This window comes from Meriones unguiculatus, chromosome 5, assembly GCF_030254825.1.
Source record: "Meriones unguiculatus strain TT.TT164.6M chromosome 5, Bangor_MerUng_6.1, whole genome shotgun sequence".
NCBI lineage: Eukaryota > Metazoa > Chordata > Mammalia > Rodentia > Muridae > Meriones > Meriones unguiculatus.
The window spans coordinates 112,250,918-112,272,369 of record NC_083353.1 but is presented as its reverse complement, the minus strand read 5'-3'; the positions used below and the strand labels follow the sequence as shown (position 1 = coordinate 112,272,369).

Sequence of the window (21,452 nt, the reverse complement as noted above, 5' to 3'; positions counted from 1 at the left end):
AGGCAACTAGAAAAGTCATTTTTCACCTGGAATTTATCCTCTCTTTCCCAACAGTGCTTCCTAGATTTGAAGTTCAAGTAAAGGTCCCAAAGGCCATCTATATGCAAGAAGAAAAAATAAATGTGACGGCATGTGCAGTGTGAGTTATATCTTTCAATTCTTCTAACTTGAAGGATGTACTTGGGCACGGAATCACCTGGGACAATGTCTCATTGTAGAATATGTAGAAATGTGAAGGCCGTGTCCTTCCCACCTGGAATGGCCCCTGTGGTGTTCCTTTCTCCATTGTGTTCCTTTCTACTCTGCATCACTTCCTGCTCAGTCACTCACTGCCTGTGTTGCTGATGGTAATTCTCATGACACCAATAATAAAATCAATTGTATGAGGCAGTAAAGAGTCCTGGTTTTTGGAGACAGAAAGGTACCTAAGAAGAAACAGTGACCCATGTAAAGAGAACACAGACACTAAATTATGGCTCCCAGTCTGGCTCCAGCTCTAGCCACTCCCGCCCAAGTTTAACTGTAAAGCATGAGGGGTTTTTACTTGCATTTCTGTACCTCAAAAATAAAGATATTATTCTACAGCAAGTAAAACTGCTATTTCAATGTTAATCACAGGTATTCAAAGCCCACTGGAGAAATTTGCAGATATGCCCAAATCTGACAGAAAAGGCATACCTTAGTTCACATTGCTTGTCATTAAAATAAAGTGTCAAGTGGTAATAATGGGCCGTATTTGCTGTCATCACAAAACTGGATAGAATCAGTTTCAAGTTGGCAGTGTGGACTATGGGTGGGAAAACAGTGAGTCTCTGCTTCAGAAACACTCTTGGTGTGTGTGCATTTATCTTGTGACAGATACACCTACGGGAAGCCTGTCCCAGGACAAGCAAAGATAAGTATATGCCTTAAATATCTGTACTTCAGCCTTGGGGAAAAGCCTGAATGCAAAGAAGTCAGTTACCAGGTGAGTGAAAACTGTTCACAGGCCTATTTTTAATATCCAGGTTAACTGACACAGCAATGCATACAGCACAGCTGAGAGGAAATGCATAACCAGGCATTGAAAGAGGATATTCTGGACCTTGGGGTGTAGCTCAGTGATGGAGCACCAGCCAGGCATATGTGCAGTTCCCAGGAGCCCCTAACTGACAAGAGTGATAGTCTTAGGACCCACTATAATTAAAGGGATGTTTCAACAACTTGAGCTGACCACCAACTTTATTTTTGTGTAAATCATTGTACAAAATGGGAGGTTTGGCATTTTCATACATGAGAATCATGTATTTTAACCACATTCCCCTGTCCCCTTGCCACCTCTGCTCTCTGTGTCCTCACTCCCATATGTACTTCTCCTCTTCCTACATAGCACCCTCTACTTTCATGCCTTATAGACTGTTCTTTGAAAGTATATTTTTAATTAGCATGTATGAAATGTAAGTAAATTGTGAAAAACAATGGGCTTCCTTGCAATATATTCAATCATGTGTATCATACACTTGATCACCTCATTCATTACCTACCGTATGCTCTCCATCCCTCCTCCTGCCAGACTCTTCCTCTTCTCAAAGGGAACAACTTCCATGTTGCTGTCATATTGTTTTGTTTTTCCCTTACATATGACAGAAAACATGTGCCATCGAGTGTCTGAGTCTGGTAAATCTGGTGAAAGGTGATCATCTCTGTGCCCATAAATTCTCCTCTTCAGTTCTGATTACCCATCCATCAGCTGATGGGCTCGCTTGTTTGTGAATCACAGAGATGACAGGTTTGCCTGTGAACAGGTGTGGGGATGCTGACCCAGGTTTCGTTTCCGTATTCCCCACCGCTGACCTTGTGGTACTTTGACCTCTCCTTTTCTGAGGAGCTTCTATACTAGGTTGTAGTCTTACCCACAGCACGTGAGGTGTGCAGAGCATTGGTGCTGAGCTCACAGATAAGCATTAGAGAAACCAGGAATGTCAAACACTCCGGGAGTTCTCCTCAACAGAGGAGATGTAGACCTGTTTACCACCCAAAAGGCTGGGGATGGATGTAGGTAACACCCTGGTCATCTGCATCTGTAGGTTCAGACCACACCCGAATCTACCCAGACTCACCCTCTAGACCTTCATCCTAAGCACTGTTTCTCAGTCAGTACAATCCTTCCTTATGGGAGATGGCACTTGTACTTTGCAACAGCCTGGGAGACTTCTGTGCTACCTGCAGGACCAGGCTACTCCTGACTCCCACAGACCTTTATATCCATCTCAGTCATTCTCAGCAGCCAATGATCACCTGTAGCTGTAGCTCTTGTTCTAGGAGTGGGGCTCTGAGCAATTTCCCCATTTCACCACATTGGCAGGTTAACTTGTTCTACCATTGTGTAAGTCTTGTTCAGGCAACCACATTGTTGAGAATTTTATGGGTGTTTTTCCTGTTGTGTCTGAAAGACACTATTTTTTCAAAAGGCTTTTTGGTCTTTTACAATCTTTCTGATCCTTGTTTCATGATTTTTCCCTGATCCTTCGAGGTGGGGGTTATGGTGGAGGTGTATCCGTTGGGACTGCACATATCATAGGCAATGCTCTGCATTCTGATGAGTGTGGATCTCTATAACAGTTTCTATCTATTGAAAAATGAGTCTTTGATGAGGTGAGACCTACACATACCTGTAAGGGTAACGACATGTCTCTGCAATGTAGTAAGAAGATATATTGTTTCAGGAGAATGGTGGGAGCTGTTGGTTGTCCTCTAAGGTCTCCGTGACAGTCAACACTGTCCATTTCTTCTTGGTTTAACATTTGTGGTTTGGGTGGATGTAGAAATCCGTCCATTTTCTTCTAGGTTTTCTAAATTAATTCAGTACAGGTTTTTGAAGTATTCCCCTACAGGATTCCAAATTTCTTTAATGTCTGTGTAATGTTTCCCTGTAATTTTTGAGTCTGTTAATTTTAGGGTCTTCCTTCCTTCCTTCTTTCTTTTTCTTTATTTCCTTCTCTTTCTTTTTTTCTTTCTCTTGGTTTTTTGTACGAAAGGCCTCTTGAGCTTATCTTCTCAAATAACCATCTCTTAGACTCATTGATTCTTTGTATTCTTTATTTCTGTTTCAGTAATTGAGTTTTGAGTTTGGTTTGACCTTTCTTTTTTCTAACTCCTTGACTTGTGATATTAAGACATTTCTTTTCTTTTCATTTCTTTCATTACCAGCACCCCGAATGTAAAAGTCCTACTTGGGACAGCTTTGAATGTATTCCAGCACTTTTGTTGTATTGGGTTTTCATTTTTGTTTACTTCAAGATTTTTAAAATTTTTCTTTATTGAGTTCTTCTTTGATTTGTTTTCCTACTCGACCGTGTGTTGTTGAATTTCTATGAATTTATGTAATTTTGGAAATTCTTTTGCTGTTGATTTTAAGCTTGATTGCTTTGTGGTCATATAGGACACATTAGGTTGTTTAAGTTTTTCTGTATTTGTTCAGATTTGTTTTATTTCCCATTATGTGGTCTACTTTAGAGAAACTTCCACTCACTACTTCAAAGACTAATATTTTTGGTGCTTAGGTGTTATTTTATAGATACTGGTTAGGTCCATTTGGTGTATGATATTGAATTCTGATGACATTCTGTGATTATTTTTATTTTTTTGGTCAGATGCTTTATTGGAGAAATTAGGGTACAGAAATCAACTAGAGTTACTGACTTGGATTTCATTTGCATCTTGAAGTCCAGTGGTATGCTTTTTATGAAAGTGTGGGTGCTAAAGTTTTGTTCGTATATGTTTATAATTGTGGTGTCTTCTCAGTAAATTGTTCCCCTGATCAGAATAAAGTGTTCTTTAACTCATCTGATTGACTTTTGATTGAAATCAGTTTTGTCAGATGTTAGAACAGGAATGTCTGCTTGCTTTCTGGTCATTTTCTTTGAATACTTTTTCTATCCTTTCCCTCTAAGGTGGTGCCTATTTTTGAAGACAAAATGAGTTTCTTGTAAGCAAAAAGACTGATTTTGTTTCTGAGCCACTCAATTATGCTATGTGCTTTGAATTGAGGCCGTTAATATTGCAGATTATCATTGAAACGTGTATGTTGATTGCTGTCATTTTGTTGTTGTTGTTGCTGTTTATATTTAATCCTATTTTATATTTCAGTAATTGTAGCTTCATTTGATTTTTTTCTAGAGCCTCTTAGCTATGCTTATTCCTGTCTTCAATTCAAAGTATTGTTTCTAGTATTCTCTATAGGGCTGGTTTGTTGGATATGAATTCTTTTACTCTGCTTATAGCCTTATAATTTTGTCAGTTTTAGGAACTTCTTGAGCCTTGTGAGTTGTTTACATCTTGAGCTTTAGGAGTTTTTATATTTCCTGAGTCTTAGTGAACCTCCTCATAAATTGAATATTTAATTCAGATGAAATTTCTATACAACACTCTGAAAGTTATTATTTTTGCCCAGATGATCAATTAATGAGTTTGTAGTACTAAAGTCACCCATTATTATTGCGTCTGGATCTGTCTGTCTTTTATTTTGTAGTTTTTAGGTTTTTGTTTTGTTTTGTTTTTTGTTTTTTATGAAATTGGATGTACTAACATGTTTACTCCACATTCTTTTTTGTTTGTTTGTTTGTTTTTTATTCCTTTCACTCATTGGTAGTGAGGTTTTTATTTCTTGTCATAATTTTGCACTGGTCTATTTTATCAAATATTAGTATTGATACTCCTTCCTCTTCTCAGCTTGAATATTTCTAATCAATCCCTTTCTATCCTTTCATTTGTGTGTGTGTGTGTGTGTGTTTGTTGACATTGTTTATTCTTATTAGCTAGACATGCTTCTTAAAGAGTTAAAGTCATTTATATTTAGGGTTATTGTTAATTATTTTCTTATTCCTATGATTTTATTGCATGTTCAGATGCTATTTATCTTACTATCTTTGTAGTAGGAATAGATTAATACTAGTACTAACTAAAGACGCTAATAATATAAGCTTAGTCCCATGCTTATAGTCAGAATGCCATTCTGTACAGCAGTAAGGACTCGTTTTTCTGAAAGAAGTCCTCACATGTGGGTTTGAGTTGACCATCACATTACCTTTTTTTATCTTGCATATCAGCTAGAAAAAAATGGCTGTATCACACAAGAAGAAAACATCACTATGTTCCAAGTAAAGAAAAGTTATGATGACTACAAGTATCTTCGTGTGAATGCAAATGTCAAAGAAGAAGGGACAGGTATATAAGTAAACTCAGAATATAAAAAAGGAAGCTGTGAAAATTGATGTCTGTTCACACCAAGATGTGATTTAAAGGATGTAGAAAAAAGATGTAGAAAGCAAGCAATAACCTAACTGCATTGAACTTCCAATGTTCTTGCTGATTTCTTTTTCAGGATTCGAGTTCAGTGGATCTGGAACAACTAAAATTGAAAGAACCACAACCAAACTAGTATTTGTGAAAGCGGACTCAGACTTTAGACCTGGGATTCCATTCCGTATGAAAGTAGAGTGCTTTTGGTTCACAGATGCTTGAGCTGTATGGGGGTTCCTCAACCAAGGGCATTCTGCTCAATGTTAAACTTGTCTGACATCACTGGTTGCAAAGCAAGATGTGTAACTTAGTGGGAGAGCTTGTACTTCACACACTTAAGTGCATGACTTCAATTCCCAGAACTAAGCTGAAGACTTAGAAAGGCTACCTAGAAGCCCAGAATCTAAAATATAGGTAGCATAATTTTATTTATAAAAACTATGGACTTGACAACTGTAAACCCCAAGATGTCACTGTGTTTCAACGAAGCCACATGTGCTACATATTTGTGATAAATCCATGGTCTCCATTTGCCATGGGGCCCCAACAACTGTATCTTGTGACTGTGTCAAAGCATCTACTTCCCTTAGTCCATTCTGGATCTGTCAATGGTTTCTTATGACTAACAGGTATCTACAAAGCACCTACAAAGCATTTATTATGGAGCTAAGAATATGATACCTTCGGCCCCTGTGCTTTCACAGCACAGCCAGTTCTACTGGTGTAGATCTCAAAGTGTTAGATTTGTGTAAAGCAATGTCTTGCATCCTGAATCAGTTGGTGCAGCTTTTGGGATATTTATAGAATACTGAAACGGGTTTTTCTCTTATAATCTGTATAGTATTACCATTCCTGGGCTATACTTTTCTTCCTTGTTCAATTTAGGTTCGCCTAGTGGATGTCAACGACATTCCTCTCCCAAATGAGCAAGTCTTCATCAAACTACATGAAGCTGGGAACACCATTGCTGCTATCACTGATCAAGACGGCCTGGCAGAATTCTCCATCAACACCACAAGCATTGCAGGTTCTTACCTCACTATCAAAGTAAGTCACAGGTGAGGGCATAAGACACAAGGAGAGGTTGTGTAACAGCTTGGACTCAGTAATCTGTCCTTTAATGAAAAAACAATTCCAGGCCAAACTTTCTTATTTTAGAGCAAAATAGAATAGGTTTCTGATCATTAATGAATTTATGAGCACACATACTTCTTAACACAATATTTTCCATAGTCTTTTTTACTTTATTTCATTTTTATATATTACAAATCAGGACCTTTAAGCCAAAATGATTAAAACTCTGTTTTTATCAATTCAAGCAAGGACTGGTGTTGTGTTTCCTCAGATTCATTATCTAAATATATTGTGCCCATTTTCTAAAACATGAGACATTTATTTATTGTGTAACTGAATATAATTGACATTACACTAGTTCTTGCTTTACACACACACACACACACACACACACACACATACACACACACACAAAGAGGGAGAGAGAGGGAGACAGAGGGACAGAGAGACATGATTCACCAAATACTAGAAATGCAATGAGGAAATACAAAAACATAGGAGACTGCAATCTGAAGTCAACAGGGACTAGACAATGATTCCCTCTGTGTATCACAGCTTAGTCAGATATGTGAGCAGGGGGAACCATTTGAAGAGAACCCAACTACATGACTTCCTACCAGAGGTATCTGAGGCCCTTCAGTCTTTTCCCTGACTCAGCATTCCCCTCTCTGAGAACCACTGTGGGTATAAGAATTCCAATGGTGTCTTACACACATTTATGGCTAAAAATTTAAATGGTGGAAATTGTAACCTACTTTCTAGAAGAAGTTGAAAGCATGTCCCTTTGCAAACAGCAATATCAGAAAGGTAATTTTTTAATTTCTGAGTTCAATAAAAACACATCAGAATTTCTATGGACTATCATGCATGCAATTCTAAAAGCTATGAATCCCTATTCTACCTACACAGGTATCAATCAAATAAAAGACCTTATGCCATACCCCAAATTATTGACATAATAAGACAAGACAAATACAAAAATTAATGAAGGGAAGAAATAATAACTATAGCTGAAAGTGATGATGAAGACAGAAAGAACAGTAAAAAGTACAATGAAACCAAAGTTGATTCTTTTCAAAGATAAATTGATTAGTTCTTATCTAAACCCAAATTAGCAAAGTAGAGGCAGATATAACAGCACATACTATGAAACCCACGGGATGCTTAGAGAATACTTTGAAAACTCTCATTCCAATAAATTAGAAAATCTAGAAGAAACAAATGAATTTCTGAACATTTATATTCTACCAAAGGTGAGCTACAAGGGTATTTAAAAAAAACAATTAAACAGATCAGCAATGAAATATAGAACTGAAGAAATAATTTTAAAGGGGCCCTCAACAATAAAGAACTGAGACTGGGAAGAACCCATTACTGAATTGAACAAAACTTCAAAAAGAAATATTATTGTGTAAAACTTCAGAAGATGGAATGCTTTTTTAGGTCCTTCTCTGAGTTTGGAATTACTCTAATACCAAAACTAGATGAGGATAAGGTATCTAGAAACCTCAGAGTAATTCACCCAACTGGCATAAAAAGAAAGTCCGTACTGAAATACTTCCATGTCAGAATCAGTAACATATTAAACAAATCATGTACCATGATCAAACTGATTTCACACTAAGAATACAGGGATGGCTTCACAATTGAAAGCTGATAACTGTAAAACGTCTATAAATAGAATCAAGAGTTAAAAATCACATGATAATCTCAGTAGATGCAACAAATACTCCATTTACAAGACACCAGCTACAATTGGTCAAGGAACGCATGCGAAGATGCTCAAGACAATTGACTATTGAGAAAATGTAGTTTAACACTGTGTTGAAATTCCATCTCATCAATCAAAATGACAATCATCAGGAAAACAGATGTTTGCAAGGCTAAGGGACTTATATACACAGCTGCTGTGAGGGAAAATGAGTATGACTATTATGTTCAGAGCTTCTATAAAAATCTGAAATGAAACCAGTACACAGGCCAGGGGTACCACGTCCCTGTACGTGCCCATGACATCAATTCTGACATATGATAGACTCGCCTACATCACCATGCTGACCTCAGCAGTACTCAACACAGCCATCTGTGGAGCCGGCATCATGCCCAGCAGTGGAGGAGTGAGAAAAGAAGAGTGGAAATATGTGCACACGGACTTTTACTCAGATATTTAGAAGAGACTCGTCTTGTCTATGGAGAAATGGGTGGATTTAGAAAGTGTCAGCCAAGAGGAAATGAGAACACTGGGAGAAAAAAGCTTTTCATGTTGTCCCTCATTTGTGGCATCTAGGGAAAGGACAGAAATGAAAACAGAGAGGATCTAGCAAGAAGGAAGAGAGTCGGGAGGAAACAGGACTGGGTAGTAAGGTGGATGAATGTGAGCAGGGTACATTTTATTAATATGTGAAAATGTTTCAGTCAGCCCATCACTTTGCAAATTTATCATGCACTAAAATTCCCATCTGTAAACATTCTTTCATATGTATTAGGTGCTCAATAAATGCTTTCTTTGTCTCAAAATATAATATTCTTGTCTTTTCTCTTTTCATTGGTATAAATATTTGCCTCAGGTTTGAAAATTTGGGATGTGAGACAATTCATTTTATGAACCTCCCTTCCAGTTTTACTAAGATGTGCAAAATATTCTATCACTGAAAGTATGCTGATTCTCAGAAGAGAGACTCTGCCTAGCAGGCGATCTATAGCACAGTATTTGTTGTTTCTCCAGGTCTACCACAAGAAAGAAAATTTGTGTCTTTTTTTTCCTTGCATGGAAGAACAATACGCAGAAGCACAGCATGAGGCCTACAGAGTTTATACTGAGAGCAGGAGCTATGTCTACCTTGAGATAGAGCCTGGCATCTTGCCCTGCAGCCAGATTCACACAGTTCAGGCACATTTTATTCTGAATGGGCCAGTTTTGTTGCTGCTGAGAGAGCTCAATTTTTACTACCTGGTGAGTTTTCACTCCAAGCTGAGAAACGCAAAGAATTCTCTTATCTCCTGACCATGTCCCCCTGACACTCTGGGTTCTGGGCTGGGTGTTTCTGCCTGGGTCTCAAACAGTAGATTCATCAGTTACAAGAGATCCTGGTAAATATAGATGTAAGCTTGGAAAATCCTTTTTGTTTTAGGTCATGGCGCAGGGCAAAATCGTCCATACAGGAAGCCACACTCACCACATGGAACCCAGTGAATGTAAGTGTTTCTCATCCAGAACCATGTCTCCAACTGAGTTCCCACATCCTCACCAGTGGGATCTCACCACTGAGTAGCTAAGGCTGCCATGGTGTTTGTATGTCTCCATAACTCTCTCCTCAATAGGAACTCAAGGTTCTGCCATCTAATGAAGGTTATCACTCATACCATGACCTTCAGGAAAAAGTTTCAGATTCGCAAACTGAGTGTCATTCTACATGGTAAAATATCTATTCTCAAGATGTAACACGTGAAAACACACAGTACTCCAAGATACACCCCAAGTGAGGAACCTATGCATTCACATGCAGATTAACCACAACAAGGCAAAACGTGTTATCTTGGTGTCTGTCCAAAAATATATGGAGAATGTCAGCCTGGTCCTTAAATCATCCTAGCTACACCCAATTTTCAAGTAACTGACTCTTTTTTATTTTTTTTTAATTACATGTGTGGTGCTTGTGGGTACATATGTGCATGTGTGGTGCCCTCCTGAGATCATTAGCATGCCAACAATTGACCACAGAGCAGCAGGAATGTCTTCCAAATGCAGGTAGTCCTCTGGATCTGTGTCCAATCATTTGTCTTTTCCTGTCAGGATTCTGACCCATCACCATCTCTTTCTTCCCAGTCCCTCCAGGTCCAGTGAAAGGCCACTTCACCTTGGAGATCCCCGTGGAGTTCAGCATGGCCCCCGTCGCTAAAATGCTCATCTATGCCATCTTGCCTGATGGAGAAGTGATTGCAGATTCTGCAAAATTTGAAATTGAAAAGTGTCTTCTCAACAAAGTGAGGAGTTTATTTTCTGAAATTTCTATTCAAAAGGGTGCAAATTATTTTCAGGATACAGATTTCAGGTGTGTGCTCCAGTGGCAAATATGTGAACAGCACCAGAGGACCAGATTTCAATTCACAAATCCTGAAAAGAAACAAGGAAGTGGGGAGCAAGAAAGGGAACCTAATCCTTAATAACTTACTAATTCAAAGTCGTTGGACATAAAATATTTATTGTATTTATCTACATGTGCACATGTGCGTATGAACATAAACAGCAATTTTGAGAAGTCTGTTTTCTCTTTCACATGAGTCCAGAAGATCAAGCTCAGGTCACCAGGCTTGACAGCAGCTGCCTTTACCCACTGAGCCATCTTAATGTCCCAGTGCAAGAACAGTAACCCATCCCCTTTCAATACAGCCCAGCCCACAGCTATTTGCTTCACTCCCCTGGAGGTGTGGAGAGATGAATGATAGATGATAGCCAGACGGAGAGAGATGAGATGGAGAGAGAAATATAGACATACCTCCAATTAGAATACTGATTTTTCCACCCCAGGCGTTAGACCTAACATGGAAAGGCCCTTAAATTTGGGCAACTTCCAGGCTGCAGAGATGGCTCAGTGGGTGAGGGCACCTGCTGTGCTGACTTCAGCTCCCAGCACTCATGTGACAGTGAGGAATGACTGGAGGCTCCTACAACCCCAGTGTGTGGAGGTCAGAGGCAGAAGACTGCTGGGATTTGGGGTTGCCAGATTACCTCAGGAGGTCTCAAGAGAATAAGGAGAATGAGCACACCCTCACTGGCCTAGGCTGGGTGCATGGGTGCAAGCACCTGCACACACGTGTGTATACCACACTCATGTACATGTGCACACATACCAAATATGAGCAATTTGCACAACATTTTTTTAACCTGAAATGGTCACTTGTTTGTCTCAGACTTTGACTGACACATCTCCTGTTTTCCTACATCAATTCCAGGGGAGAAAGGGGAAGCAGAGAGCCTCAGTTCAGCTTCCCATAGTTCTCACAATCTGGAAACACAGATGTGTGTGCAGAGTTACACAGCGGTTCCACAAGGCACGCTTCAGGGCTGCAAGAGCTGGAAGATAAGCTAAGCTTGATTTCCCTTCCCACAGGTGGACCTGAGCTTCAACCCAGCCCGAAGTCTCCCTGCCTCACAGGCCCATCTGCGTGTCACAGCTTCTCCTCAGTCCCTCTGTGGCCTGAGAGCAGTGGACCAAAGCGTGTTGCTCCTGAGGCCTGAAGCTGAGCTCTCCCCTTCCTGGGTGAGTCCCCATCAGCCTCTGCCCAAAGGAGGCCAACAAGAGGCTCTGAGCAGGAGGAGGTCCTGGTGCTGATAAAGCAGCCATCAGCCACCAGGGCTCTTTATGTAAATACACTGTGTTTGATTCTAAGGGAGTCTCTAGGGAGCCCTTCATTGTACAACCAGAGGAACACCTCAGAAAACATGAGCCAGTAAACTCCAGACAAACCAGAAAGTAATGCTGTCAGAGTGAGTTGCAAAGCTTGTGTGTGACCCAGGCCCTCTGTGTCATGATTGTATCCTCCTACCCTAGGAGTGGCTTGTGCCATTCACAAGACCATGATGATGTGACGCTGCCGGTGGGAGCTGAATGAAAGTGTATACACATGGAATCTTGTACATCTCAAGAGTTTACCAATAAAAAAAATATAATGACTTAAGTTTTAAATTTTGTAATACAAGGTTCTCAACTTGCTTTGAAAATTCTCAGAAGCACAACTGAAACCGTAAACTATGTCCAGGAGTCTTGCCAAGTTAATGCTAGTAAAGCTTTTCTTTATATTGAACTAAGAATAGGATTTATTAGGAATAGTTACATGATCACTGTAATAGCTTTAAATTTTGATTGACTCTACCTAATAGCATGTTTTCAAAACTAAGGGACATGTGAATTTAAAAAGAGAAATCTTTAGTCCAAATAGTTCTGGGAACTAATGTGTAAGTTAAACTGGAATCTAATATTATTTACTTTGCGATTTTATGACTCACATGCAGAAAATACTTTAGAAAGAATACTGCTTAAATGTTTTTCTTTTTGATTCTGACTCTCCCCAAATCTATTAAATAAGAGGATTCTGGAGCAAATTGTTTCAGCTGACAAACATGAGCAGTTAGTTAAAAAATGTGTATACTGCCTGAAGGGTTATGACAAAAAAACAAGATGGTGGGTCCTTCCTCTATGCACTCTGCCCTATCCATACTTTGGGCGCCTGTCCTTTCGATGATTACAGCCATTTCTTGAGCAGTCAAGTGATTTACAGTGAGCACACTAATCGCGTTCTTTTTGCATCTTTCAAGAAAGCGGCCCCCTTGTCTCCTGTGTCTTTCAGATCTACAATCTGCCAGAGATGCAGCACAAGGACCTTACTCCAAGATCCCACCAGCTCTCTGAAGAAGATCATTATAATATGGGAGATACAGTCACATACTTAGGACCAGACGAATATGACAAGGATGTCTATGAATACATAGAGGTAAGCCATGTGATCCATTAACATGCTGTCTGTGAATTATTTAGGTTTAATGAAACGCTTTATTGGTAAAAAAAAATTTAGAGTCAGGCTGGGATCTAAGTCACTGTCAGGCCACCCACCTTACCTGTGGGCCACGGGTTCAATCCCAAGCATTCCAAAAACTGCATTTGGAAAGTGCCCGTTCGAGGCTAACTCTTTCTCTCTATTGACAAAAGTGGCACAGAGTGGGTGAGTGAGTTTTTCTTTTTGTTACTCTGGTTTTTTGAGACAAGCTCTCACTTGTGGCTCTAGCTGTCCTAGAATTGACTTTGTTGACCAGGCTGACCTCAAATGACAGAGATCCGCCTTCCTATGCCTCTGCTTCTGCCTCCCAAATGGTGGAATTGAAGACATGCACCACCATGCTTGACTGAGTGACTTTTTAAAGTAACACCATTGTATCAGAAAGAAGGTCCACATTCAGGCGGCACTGTGAATTCTGTGTTCCTCGATGCGCTCTCTAAAGAGCAAGAAAAGCACAATTGGAATAGAAATTCTACGTGAACACGTAAAACTATATCTGGTTTAGTTACTGTAGTTTTATAATGACTTTTTTGTTCAGAATTTTGAGATATTTTGCTTGATTAACAATTTCCTTTTAGGACATGGGTTTACAGGCCTTCACCAACTTGAAGATCAAACATCTTAAATTTACTACTTACTTCAGCTCTGGCCTAAGAACAGGTAAAATAATGAATCAGCTTGTATCTTAAGAAAAAGTAAATGTGAATTATATATCAAAGATGGTAAAATAAAATTGTTGAGCATGAATAGCATCCAAATAAGAGAGAAAGAACACAAACTTACTTCAGAAAAATGTGCCCATTTGTTTGCTGGTACTATAAAGAAGTTAAAGTTCCTCCAGTGTGAAAAAAAGACAAAGTGCAGTAGTTGCTGTAACAGAGAATCCTTGTGTCCAAAGAACTTTCGTAGGACTGTCATGAGAGGTGAGGAGAATTCCCTAAGTGTTAGGGATGAAGAAGAGAGGGAAAAAGCAGGCATTGCAAATAAAGGTGAGGAGGATAGTAAAAAAAAAAAAAATTTAAAAAGCACCTGAGTCAAAGGCACATTCTCGCTCCAATCTTCAACCAACTAACCATTTCAAGTCTTTCCCTCTTCCCTCATAGGAATCACTTCCAGGGTGGCCACACCATTTGCATTCCCACACCAGCAAATGTGGGTCCCCCCCCCACACCTGTCTGAACCTCCTTACCTTCCCCTACCCTCCTCCCTTCTCTCTGCTTCCTACCCAGCACTAGCTGACAGTTTTTTGGCTGCCCTTTGCTGTTCCAACCGGGATGAAATGAAATCTCAAACTTGTTTTAATATGCATTTCCCTGGTTGCTAGCATGATGAAAAAAAGTATTCATTTCTTAACCTTTTTCATTTTTTTTTTTTGAAAAAACCATTTAGATCCACATCCCATCTTTAGATTGGGCTGTTTGTTTTCCTGACTCTTTGTTTTTTAGTTCTTTATATACTCTGGATATTTATCCTCACTTAGGTGTTTGGCTAGCAAAGATTTTCTCCTGCTCTGTGGCTTCAGCTTCAACCCCTTGATTGTTTCCTTAGTTGTGCAAAAGCATTTTAGTTTTCTGAGGTCCCACTGGTTACTTGTCCTTAATTTCTAAGGAAAAGGTCTCATTCAGAAAGTGCTTTCCTGCACGTGTATTTTGTAGGGTTCCTGCAGTTTAAGGTTTCATGTTGAGATACTTGATCCATTTGGAGTGGATTTTTGTGCAGAGTCACAGATATAGGTCTGCTTTCTTTCTTCTATGTGTGAGCATCCAGTTTTCCCAGCACCATTTGCTGAAGATGCTGTAAGTCTGTGCTTTGGCATCTAAGCCAACTATCAGATGGCTATAACTACATGCGTGTATGTTTGGGGCTTGTATTTTGTTCCAGTGATCTATGTATCTATAGTTGTGCCAGTAACAGGCTGGTTTTATCACTCTACCTCTGTAATATAACTTAAAATCATGGATCCCTGTCTTCATTATTATTTATACTCTACATACTAAAATGTACTTTAACATAAATGTGTTAACATAAAACATGATTCTGACTGGACTTTATGAATTTACCTCATAGTGATTTGAAAAGAAACTGAAATATCTTCACAAGTTTCTAAAAGCGATAGGACCTGAGACACTGTGACTTCTCTAGACAGTGAATAAACTGGGCAACTGCCCCATAGATGCTTACAGTAATGAGTGAAGAATCTAGACCCTAGGAAACACCTAGGAAGTAACGACAAAGAGAAAGACAGAGGCCAGGCTAAAGGCTGTGGCCATCACAGAGAAGGACAGGCAGAAATTAAGCTCTCCATGTGTATACATACTAAAATTTTGGGAGAGAGCTTCAGTGCTGAGAAGTCAGTTGGGAAATAGTTAGGTAAAGCTCTAACCTGATCTACATGCATATTTGATCTTAGAAAAAGCAGACGACAGACCCTCTGTTGCAAGCTTTGAATCTTAGATTTCTTGTCAATAGACACAAACCAATGCTTTGAGTAATAAACTTCCTAGTTCTGATCCAAGACTTTGTACTTGTATCTCTTTAAGTTTTTATATGAATTGAAAACCTATTAAAATAGTGGGTTAATCCTGCAGATCCAGAGAAAGAAAAACCACTGCAAGAATATCTCTGCTGATAATGTAGACACCATTCAGCTCTTGCCCAGAGTGATTCTCATTATAGCCACAGGACCTGTTTCCTGGGAGATAGTAGTATGGCTCTTCATTACTCCTAGGGGGAACATCATATTTGTAAACATTCCCTGACTATGCAACCCAAGATAAGATGCATCATCCTTCCTTCCAACTCCAACTACACTTGCTGATTTTTTTTTTCCCTTCAGGATTTCATAATTTCTGCTTTTGACAAAGATGTTACCTACTCTTCCCAAAATGAGCAGTTCAATACATTATTTCCAGTATAATTGTAATAGTACTTAGCAGCCGAGAAGAAACTGAAAATTAACCTACATTCACACTGCACATTGGATCCCATTGTATTAAAGTACAATGTTCATTTTGTCCATTACACCTTCATAGGGTCTACAAAATATGATCTTGCCGATGCCAGACTTGAACCTGAAGTCACGGTGGCAAATAAAAACCTTTACCATGGAGATCCAACTATTGAGACCTTTCGAAAATATTTTCCTGAAACTTGGGTCTGGGATTTAGTCACAGTAAAGTAAGTAATTTCCTTTTGTATTATTGGGCTGGGAATGAAACTTTTCTTTGTTTTCTAGTATTTCTCTAATTAATTTCTATCATAAACAAAGGAAATAACTAACTTAAAAAACACAGATGAGATTTACGTATTTACATCACGCCTAGAAAATGCACATGAAAATTATCATGTACCTTTTTGATGCTTAAAACCGTTCAGGAACACCGTGTTGAGTAGGAAGTGAGGCAGTCCTTCATGGAGTAGGCTACTAGACTCAAACATAGAGTAGACCATGGAAGCCATGAAGTTGTTGTATGGTATTTCAGAGATGGGAGTTCAGAGGCAACTTCAACTCTAAGTTCAGATTTCCACTACCACACAGATTTTAAGGTGATGTGAGGCTAAGATCTGTATTGAAAAAACAAGACTACAGCAAGACCTTTTATTTTCCATCTGGAGTCCTGTTTGCACTGTTCACTTCCTATCACTACTTTGAAGGACTCAAGGGATGGCATTTCGTCACGACCATCTGATACCATCTGAGAAATAACTAATACACGGGCTCCCTTTCTGTGCTCCACATTCTCACTCTCCAGCTCCTCAGGACTGGCTGAAATGGAAGTGACAGTCCCTGACACCATCACTGAGTGGAAGGCCGGGGCCTTCTGCCTGTCCAATGACACTGGACTTGGGCTCTCTCCTGTGGTTTCTCTCCAAGCCTTCCAGCCCTTCTTCGTGGAGCTCACGATGCCCTACTCTGTGATCCGAGGAGAAGCCTTCACGCTCAAGGCCAATGTGCTGAACTACCTTCCTACCTGCATCCGGGTGAACACCTTTCTGAATTAAGCATGTCTAGAGGGGAAGAGGCAATTGGTGTATGTAAACTGTAACAAGGAATTACATGAAAAGAAGGAAGAAAGGGAGAAAGGGACTGTACTGGAGCCAGCAGCCCTGGTTCCAAACACTTAATCTCCAGACTCTAGCTAAACACACACAGCAGAGTTTACTAATATGGACTCTACATAAGATGTATTAGGTGATTTTTCCAATGTTTACACAGTACATACTGTACTGACAGAGACAGGACATTCCATGTGGCCTCTGTATACAGTCATAAGACACAGTCCACACATAGATCAACAAGGCTCTTTTACAATAGATTTTGTTTTTATTAGAAGTAGGTGTAGGTAATCTCCATGCATGGTACTTGGTGGGATTATGAGTCTCAGGAAAGACCCCTGTGTTCAAATTTTTTGGTTTTGTTTCTCTCCTTGTAGAGCTCCTGTCTTCTCCATATTACTATTTCCCACTTCTTTCATAAGATTCTCTGCATTCTGCCCAAAATTTGGCCATATGTCCCAACATCTGCTTTGATAGACTGCAGGGCATAGTCTTTCAGAGGCCCTATGTGAGAGGCTCCTAACTTGTTTCCTGTTTTCTTCTCTTCTGATGTCCAACCTCTTTGCCTTTTGCAATGGGGATTGAGCATTTTAGCCAGAGACCTCCCTAGAACCCCTGTACAGATGTAGCCCATGGCAGTTCAGTGTCCAAGTGGGTTCCATACAAATGGGAACAGGGACTGTCTCTGACATGAACTGATTGGCCTGCTCTTTGATCACCTCCCCTGAGGGGGGAGCAGCATAACCAAGACACAGAGGAAGACAATGCAGCCACTCCTGATGAGACCTGATAGACTAGGATCAGAAGGAAGAAAAAGAAACCCTCCCCTACCAGTGGACTTGGGGAGGGGCATGTGTGAAGAATGGGGAAGAAGGGAGCGATTGAGAGGGGAGGAGGGAGGGAAATGGAGGGAGAGATACAAAGTAAATAAAGTGTAATTAAAAATAAAATAAAATAATTTAAAAACAGAAGAAAAAGAAGAAGTAGGTGTAGACTTCAGTAGTTAAAAATCTAGTACAGTGACTATCTTTCTGCCATCAAAAGAAAACCAAGATCAATACAGAAATATATAATTGTCTCCATAATTGTTTGGGTAGATAATACACAGATGACAGCTAAATAACATTCTAGGCATGCATGTGCATATGAAATCCATGCAAGCCTTCTGTGTCAGCTTATATGACACTTTAGGCACATGTTTTCCACCAGCCCCTCCTGCTCTCTTTCTAACATAAATCCCCCTCACACTCTTTCGCCTACCTCCTCCATGCATGCTGTCCTTGCATAGTAACATCTTTGCTATTTCTTTTCCCCTGTGGGACCACAGCTGGGTGTGCAGCTGGCAGCCTCTCCAGATTTCACAGCTGTCCCGGTGGAGAAAGCCCAAGATTCTTACTGCGTCTGTGCCAACGGAAGGCACACCACGTCCTGGTTGGTGACTCCCAAGTCTCTAGGTGAGTGAAAAGTTTGCAAGGGGACTCTACCCAGAAAGGGTGGGTGTAGGCAGGTCTCCTAGATTGCATCCTTCTCATTGGGTCCCCAAGGGGAAGCTGTCAGTCACTGCTGCTTCTGGCCCGTGCTTACCCCCTTCATCAACACAGGACAAGCCCTTGAGCTGCTCAGGACTGAGGATTCCTTGCAGATCTTGGGGATTTGGCAAATGCCAAGTTCCTGGCACATCTGAGCTCAGCTCTATGGACCATTGTTTCAGGAAATGTGAATTTCTCTGTGACTGCAGAGGCACTGCAGTCCCCAGAGCCCTGTGGTTCTGAGGTGGCCACAGTCCCTGATACTGGGAGAAAGGACACAGTTGTCAAAGTCCTGCTTGTTGAGGTGAGTAACCTCCTCGACTGGCAGTGTGCTGAGTCCAGAAAATGAAGCAATGTTGACGATGTCTAGGTGAAAAATAAAAGATGATAACATGTGACCTAGAGATATTTCATGGCACCTGGCAAGCCCATGCTTTGCCATCAGCACGTGTTCTGTTTGTTTGTTTGGTTGGTTGGTTTTTTATTCACTTCCTAGTCTCTGAGCTGAAGCTTGGGGGATGGTCTATGCCAGGTTATCTTCTTAGAGCTATACCTCCTTCTTTCAATCTTATTGTGCACCCTCTCTTTTCATTGCTATCTTTCCTTATTACTTTCTTTTTCACCTGGCGTGTCCAAATTTAATATTTACGCCATTCCTGAAAGGTGGAAAATTAATCATCTAATTCCAGCCCATGACCACACAGGTAAAGAAACTGTCACTCAAAAAAAAAAAAAAAAGTCTTCAGAATTTTTGTGTTTTCACACTCAGTAATTTCCCATGTCTGAACTTTGTGTCTTTCCATCCAAGCCTGAAGGAATTCAGGAGGAGCACACCTTCAGTTCCCTGCTCTGTGCATCAGGTGAGGAGCCCTCAAGACGGCAGTGAGAGAGTAACTGAGTCGTCTACTTAGGTCTCCTGCAATATTCTTGTGAGAAAACCAAGATCCTATCTACCTTGTAACCACAATAAAATTAACAAAACTGAGTCTTAGAAATTATCAAGATTGACACCTGCTTGATGTAGCTATCAAGAGTATAGTCATAGTTCCACCTGGGACTTCAGAGTTCATTGTAGCCTTTTTCTTTAGAACACAGAAATCTTTTCATCTATCCCATCTCAGTACTTAGAAACTTATAGGCAGGGAATAGCTAAGAAGAAGTCACAATCTAAAATTTCTAAAAAAAAAAAAAAAAATGGCAGAGGGAGTCAGGGTGGAAATATAAAGGATATCTTTGGAAGGCCCATCTTTATTTTGTTTTAGATCATAAATGAAAACAAAGATTTTTATGGCTGAATTAAATTCCATATATAAACCTAGTTCATTGTGATGTACACTTAGCATACACTTTTCTGTAATGGTTGTTTTTATGACCAGCTCTTGTATCCCTGCTCCTCACTGGAAGCTGACTATCGCAAAGGAAATACAGCAACATGTCATACAAGGGAAAGCTCACTGTCCCCTGTGAAGGACATGCATAAGAGCAGAGGCTGTCCACTCAAAATAATGGCTGTGTTGCCAGGACCTCTATTAGTGTGTGGACATAGTGCCTGCTCAAAACATATTGGTCAAAAGGACTTTTTAAATGGAATAATAGATAAGTTAAAATAAAATCCATTATGATATGAAAGTTAACAAAAGATGAAATGAGGATATTTCTCTGTAAAAGGTATAAATTAATATAACACACTGGGTAGGAGAAAATTATCATACACTACTAAAATTCATTAAACGTTTTCCATGAAAGAGAGAGCAAGAAGGGGGTCACTGGAGATTCTTGGGGAAAAGTGGCCAGGATAAGATAAAAATGCACTGTTCTTCCCACGGGTCAGTTCTGGTTCTCCTGATACTTACACTTCCACAAAGTACTCCATCCATCACCCTGCTACAGAAAAGCCATCCATGACAGCAGTGTAGCCATGATCAGTGAAACCTCCAAAGCCACTCAGGATACTCAGGAAGAACAAAAGCTGGCTTGGGATTTATCCACCCCTCAATCTGACATACTGGAGTTCATGCACCGAGTGCGTCATTTCAGGTCTCCATGGGTGTGATAAAACACCAAAGCAGCGTGGTGAGGAGAGGTTTATTTCAGCTTTAGTGATCACAGTTCATCAGGAAGGGAAGACATGACAGGTATCTCAGGATAGGAACTGAAGCAGACGCCGTGGAGGAAAGCAGCTTTCTGGCTTGCTCTCCCTGACTTGCTCAGTTTGCTTTCTTATATACCACAGGACCACCAGCTCAGATGAGGCACCACCCACCCTGGGCCAGGCCCTGCCACATCAATCATTACTAAAGGAAAATGCCCCAAGACTTACCTGCAGGCCAAGGTTATGGGGGCATTTTCGCAGCTGGGGGTCCCTGATTCCCTGAAAACACTAATATTTGTCAAAGTTCACACACACACATACACACACAAGCAGAATTTACCTAAACCAAAATTCAATGAATAAGCACATTTTCATGTGTTTGTTAAATTAACTGAATAGACGTTGATAGAAGCAGAGGCACACAGATCACAGAGACTCAGACTTTCATTTTGGACAGATGCTTTGCTTCAAAACAATGGGTGATAAAGGGGAGAAAATTGACCCTGACAAGCTGGCAGTTCCAGGAAATGTGGATTTGTGATATTTACATCAAGATCATTTGTCTAGGGAGGCGAGTATTGAAAGCTTAAGGCAAGGTTCTAATTCAAATGGCCATAGGGGACTCTGGAAATGCAGAGAACAGAAATGATTATCTCCCCTTTTTTCTTGCTTATTCAGATGCTGGGCTATCTGAAAAATTGTCCCTGGTGCTCCCACCAACAGTAGTGAACGATTCAGCCAGAGCCCATTTCTCTGTGCTGGGTGAGTCAGTCCGTCCCTGGAGGACTTGGGACAGCAGTCACTACCACTGTCCTGCCCCACCATGATTCCAAATGCAGCTTCTGAACTATTACCCTTGACCTCTA

The 21,452-nt window shown here is 40.2% G+C and overlaps 1 protein-coding gene across 2 annotated transcripts in view; it reads left to right on the top strand.

Annotated features, from left to right (window-relative positions):
* LOC132654284 (murinoglobulin-1-like) overlaps nt 1-21,452 on the top strand; it is a 41,838-nt gene that overhangs the window by 10,512 nt on the left and 9,874 nt on the right. Inside the window, exons 7-24 of one of the 2 annotated variants that reach the window (XM_060384143.1) lie at nt 55-139; nt 859-967; nt 5,088-5,205; nt 5,363-5,472; nt 6,166-6,327; nt 9,080-9,307; nt 9,486-9,549; nt 10,055-10,102; nt 10,181-10,338; nt 11,466-11,615; nt 12,703-12,846; nt 13,488-13,569; nt 15,942-16,086; nt 16,662-16,890; nt 18,293-18,419; nt 18,677-18,798; nt 19,303-19,354; nt 21,265-21,348. In XM_060384143.1, the coding sequence (XP_060240126.1) occupies nt 55-139; nt 859-967; nt 5,088-5,205; nt 5,363-5,472; nt 6,166-6,327; nt 9,080-9,307; nt 9,486-9,549; nt 10,055-10,102; nt 10,181-10,338; nt 11,466-11,615; nt 12,703-12,846; nt 13,488-13,569; nt 15,942-16,086; nt 16,662-16,890; nt 18,293-18,419; nt 18,677-18,798; nt 19,303-19,354; nt 21,265-21,348 (2,217 nt within the window). The remainder of the gene's footprint in view (nt 1-54; nt 140-858; nt 968-5,087; nt 5,206-5,362; nt 5,473-6,165; nt 6,328-9,079; nt 9,308-9,485; nt 9,550-10,054; nt 10,103-10,180; nt 10,339-11,465; nt 11,616-12,702; nt 12,847-13,487; nt 13,570-15,941; nt 16,087-16,661; nt 16,891-18,292; nt 18,420-18,676; nt 18,799-19,302; nt 19,355-21,264; nt 21,349-21,452) is intronic. The other variant, XM_060384144.1, reaches the window with a different exon arrangement.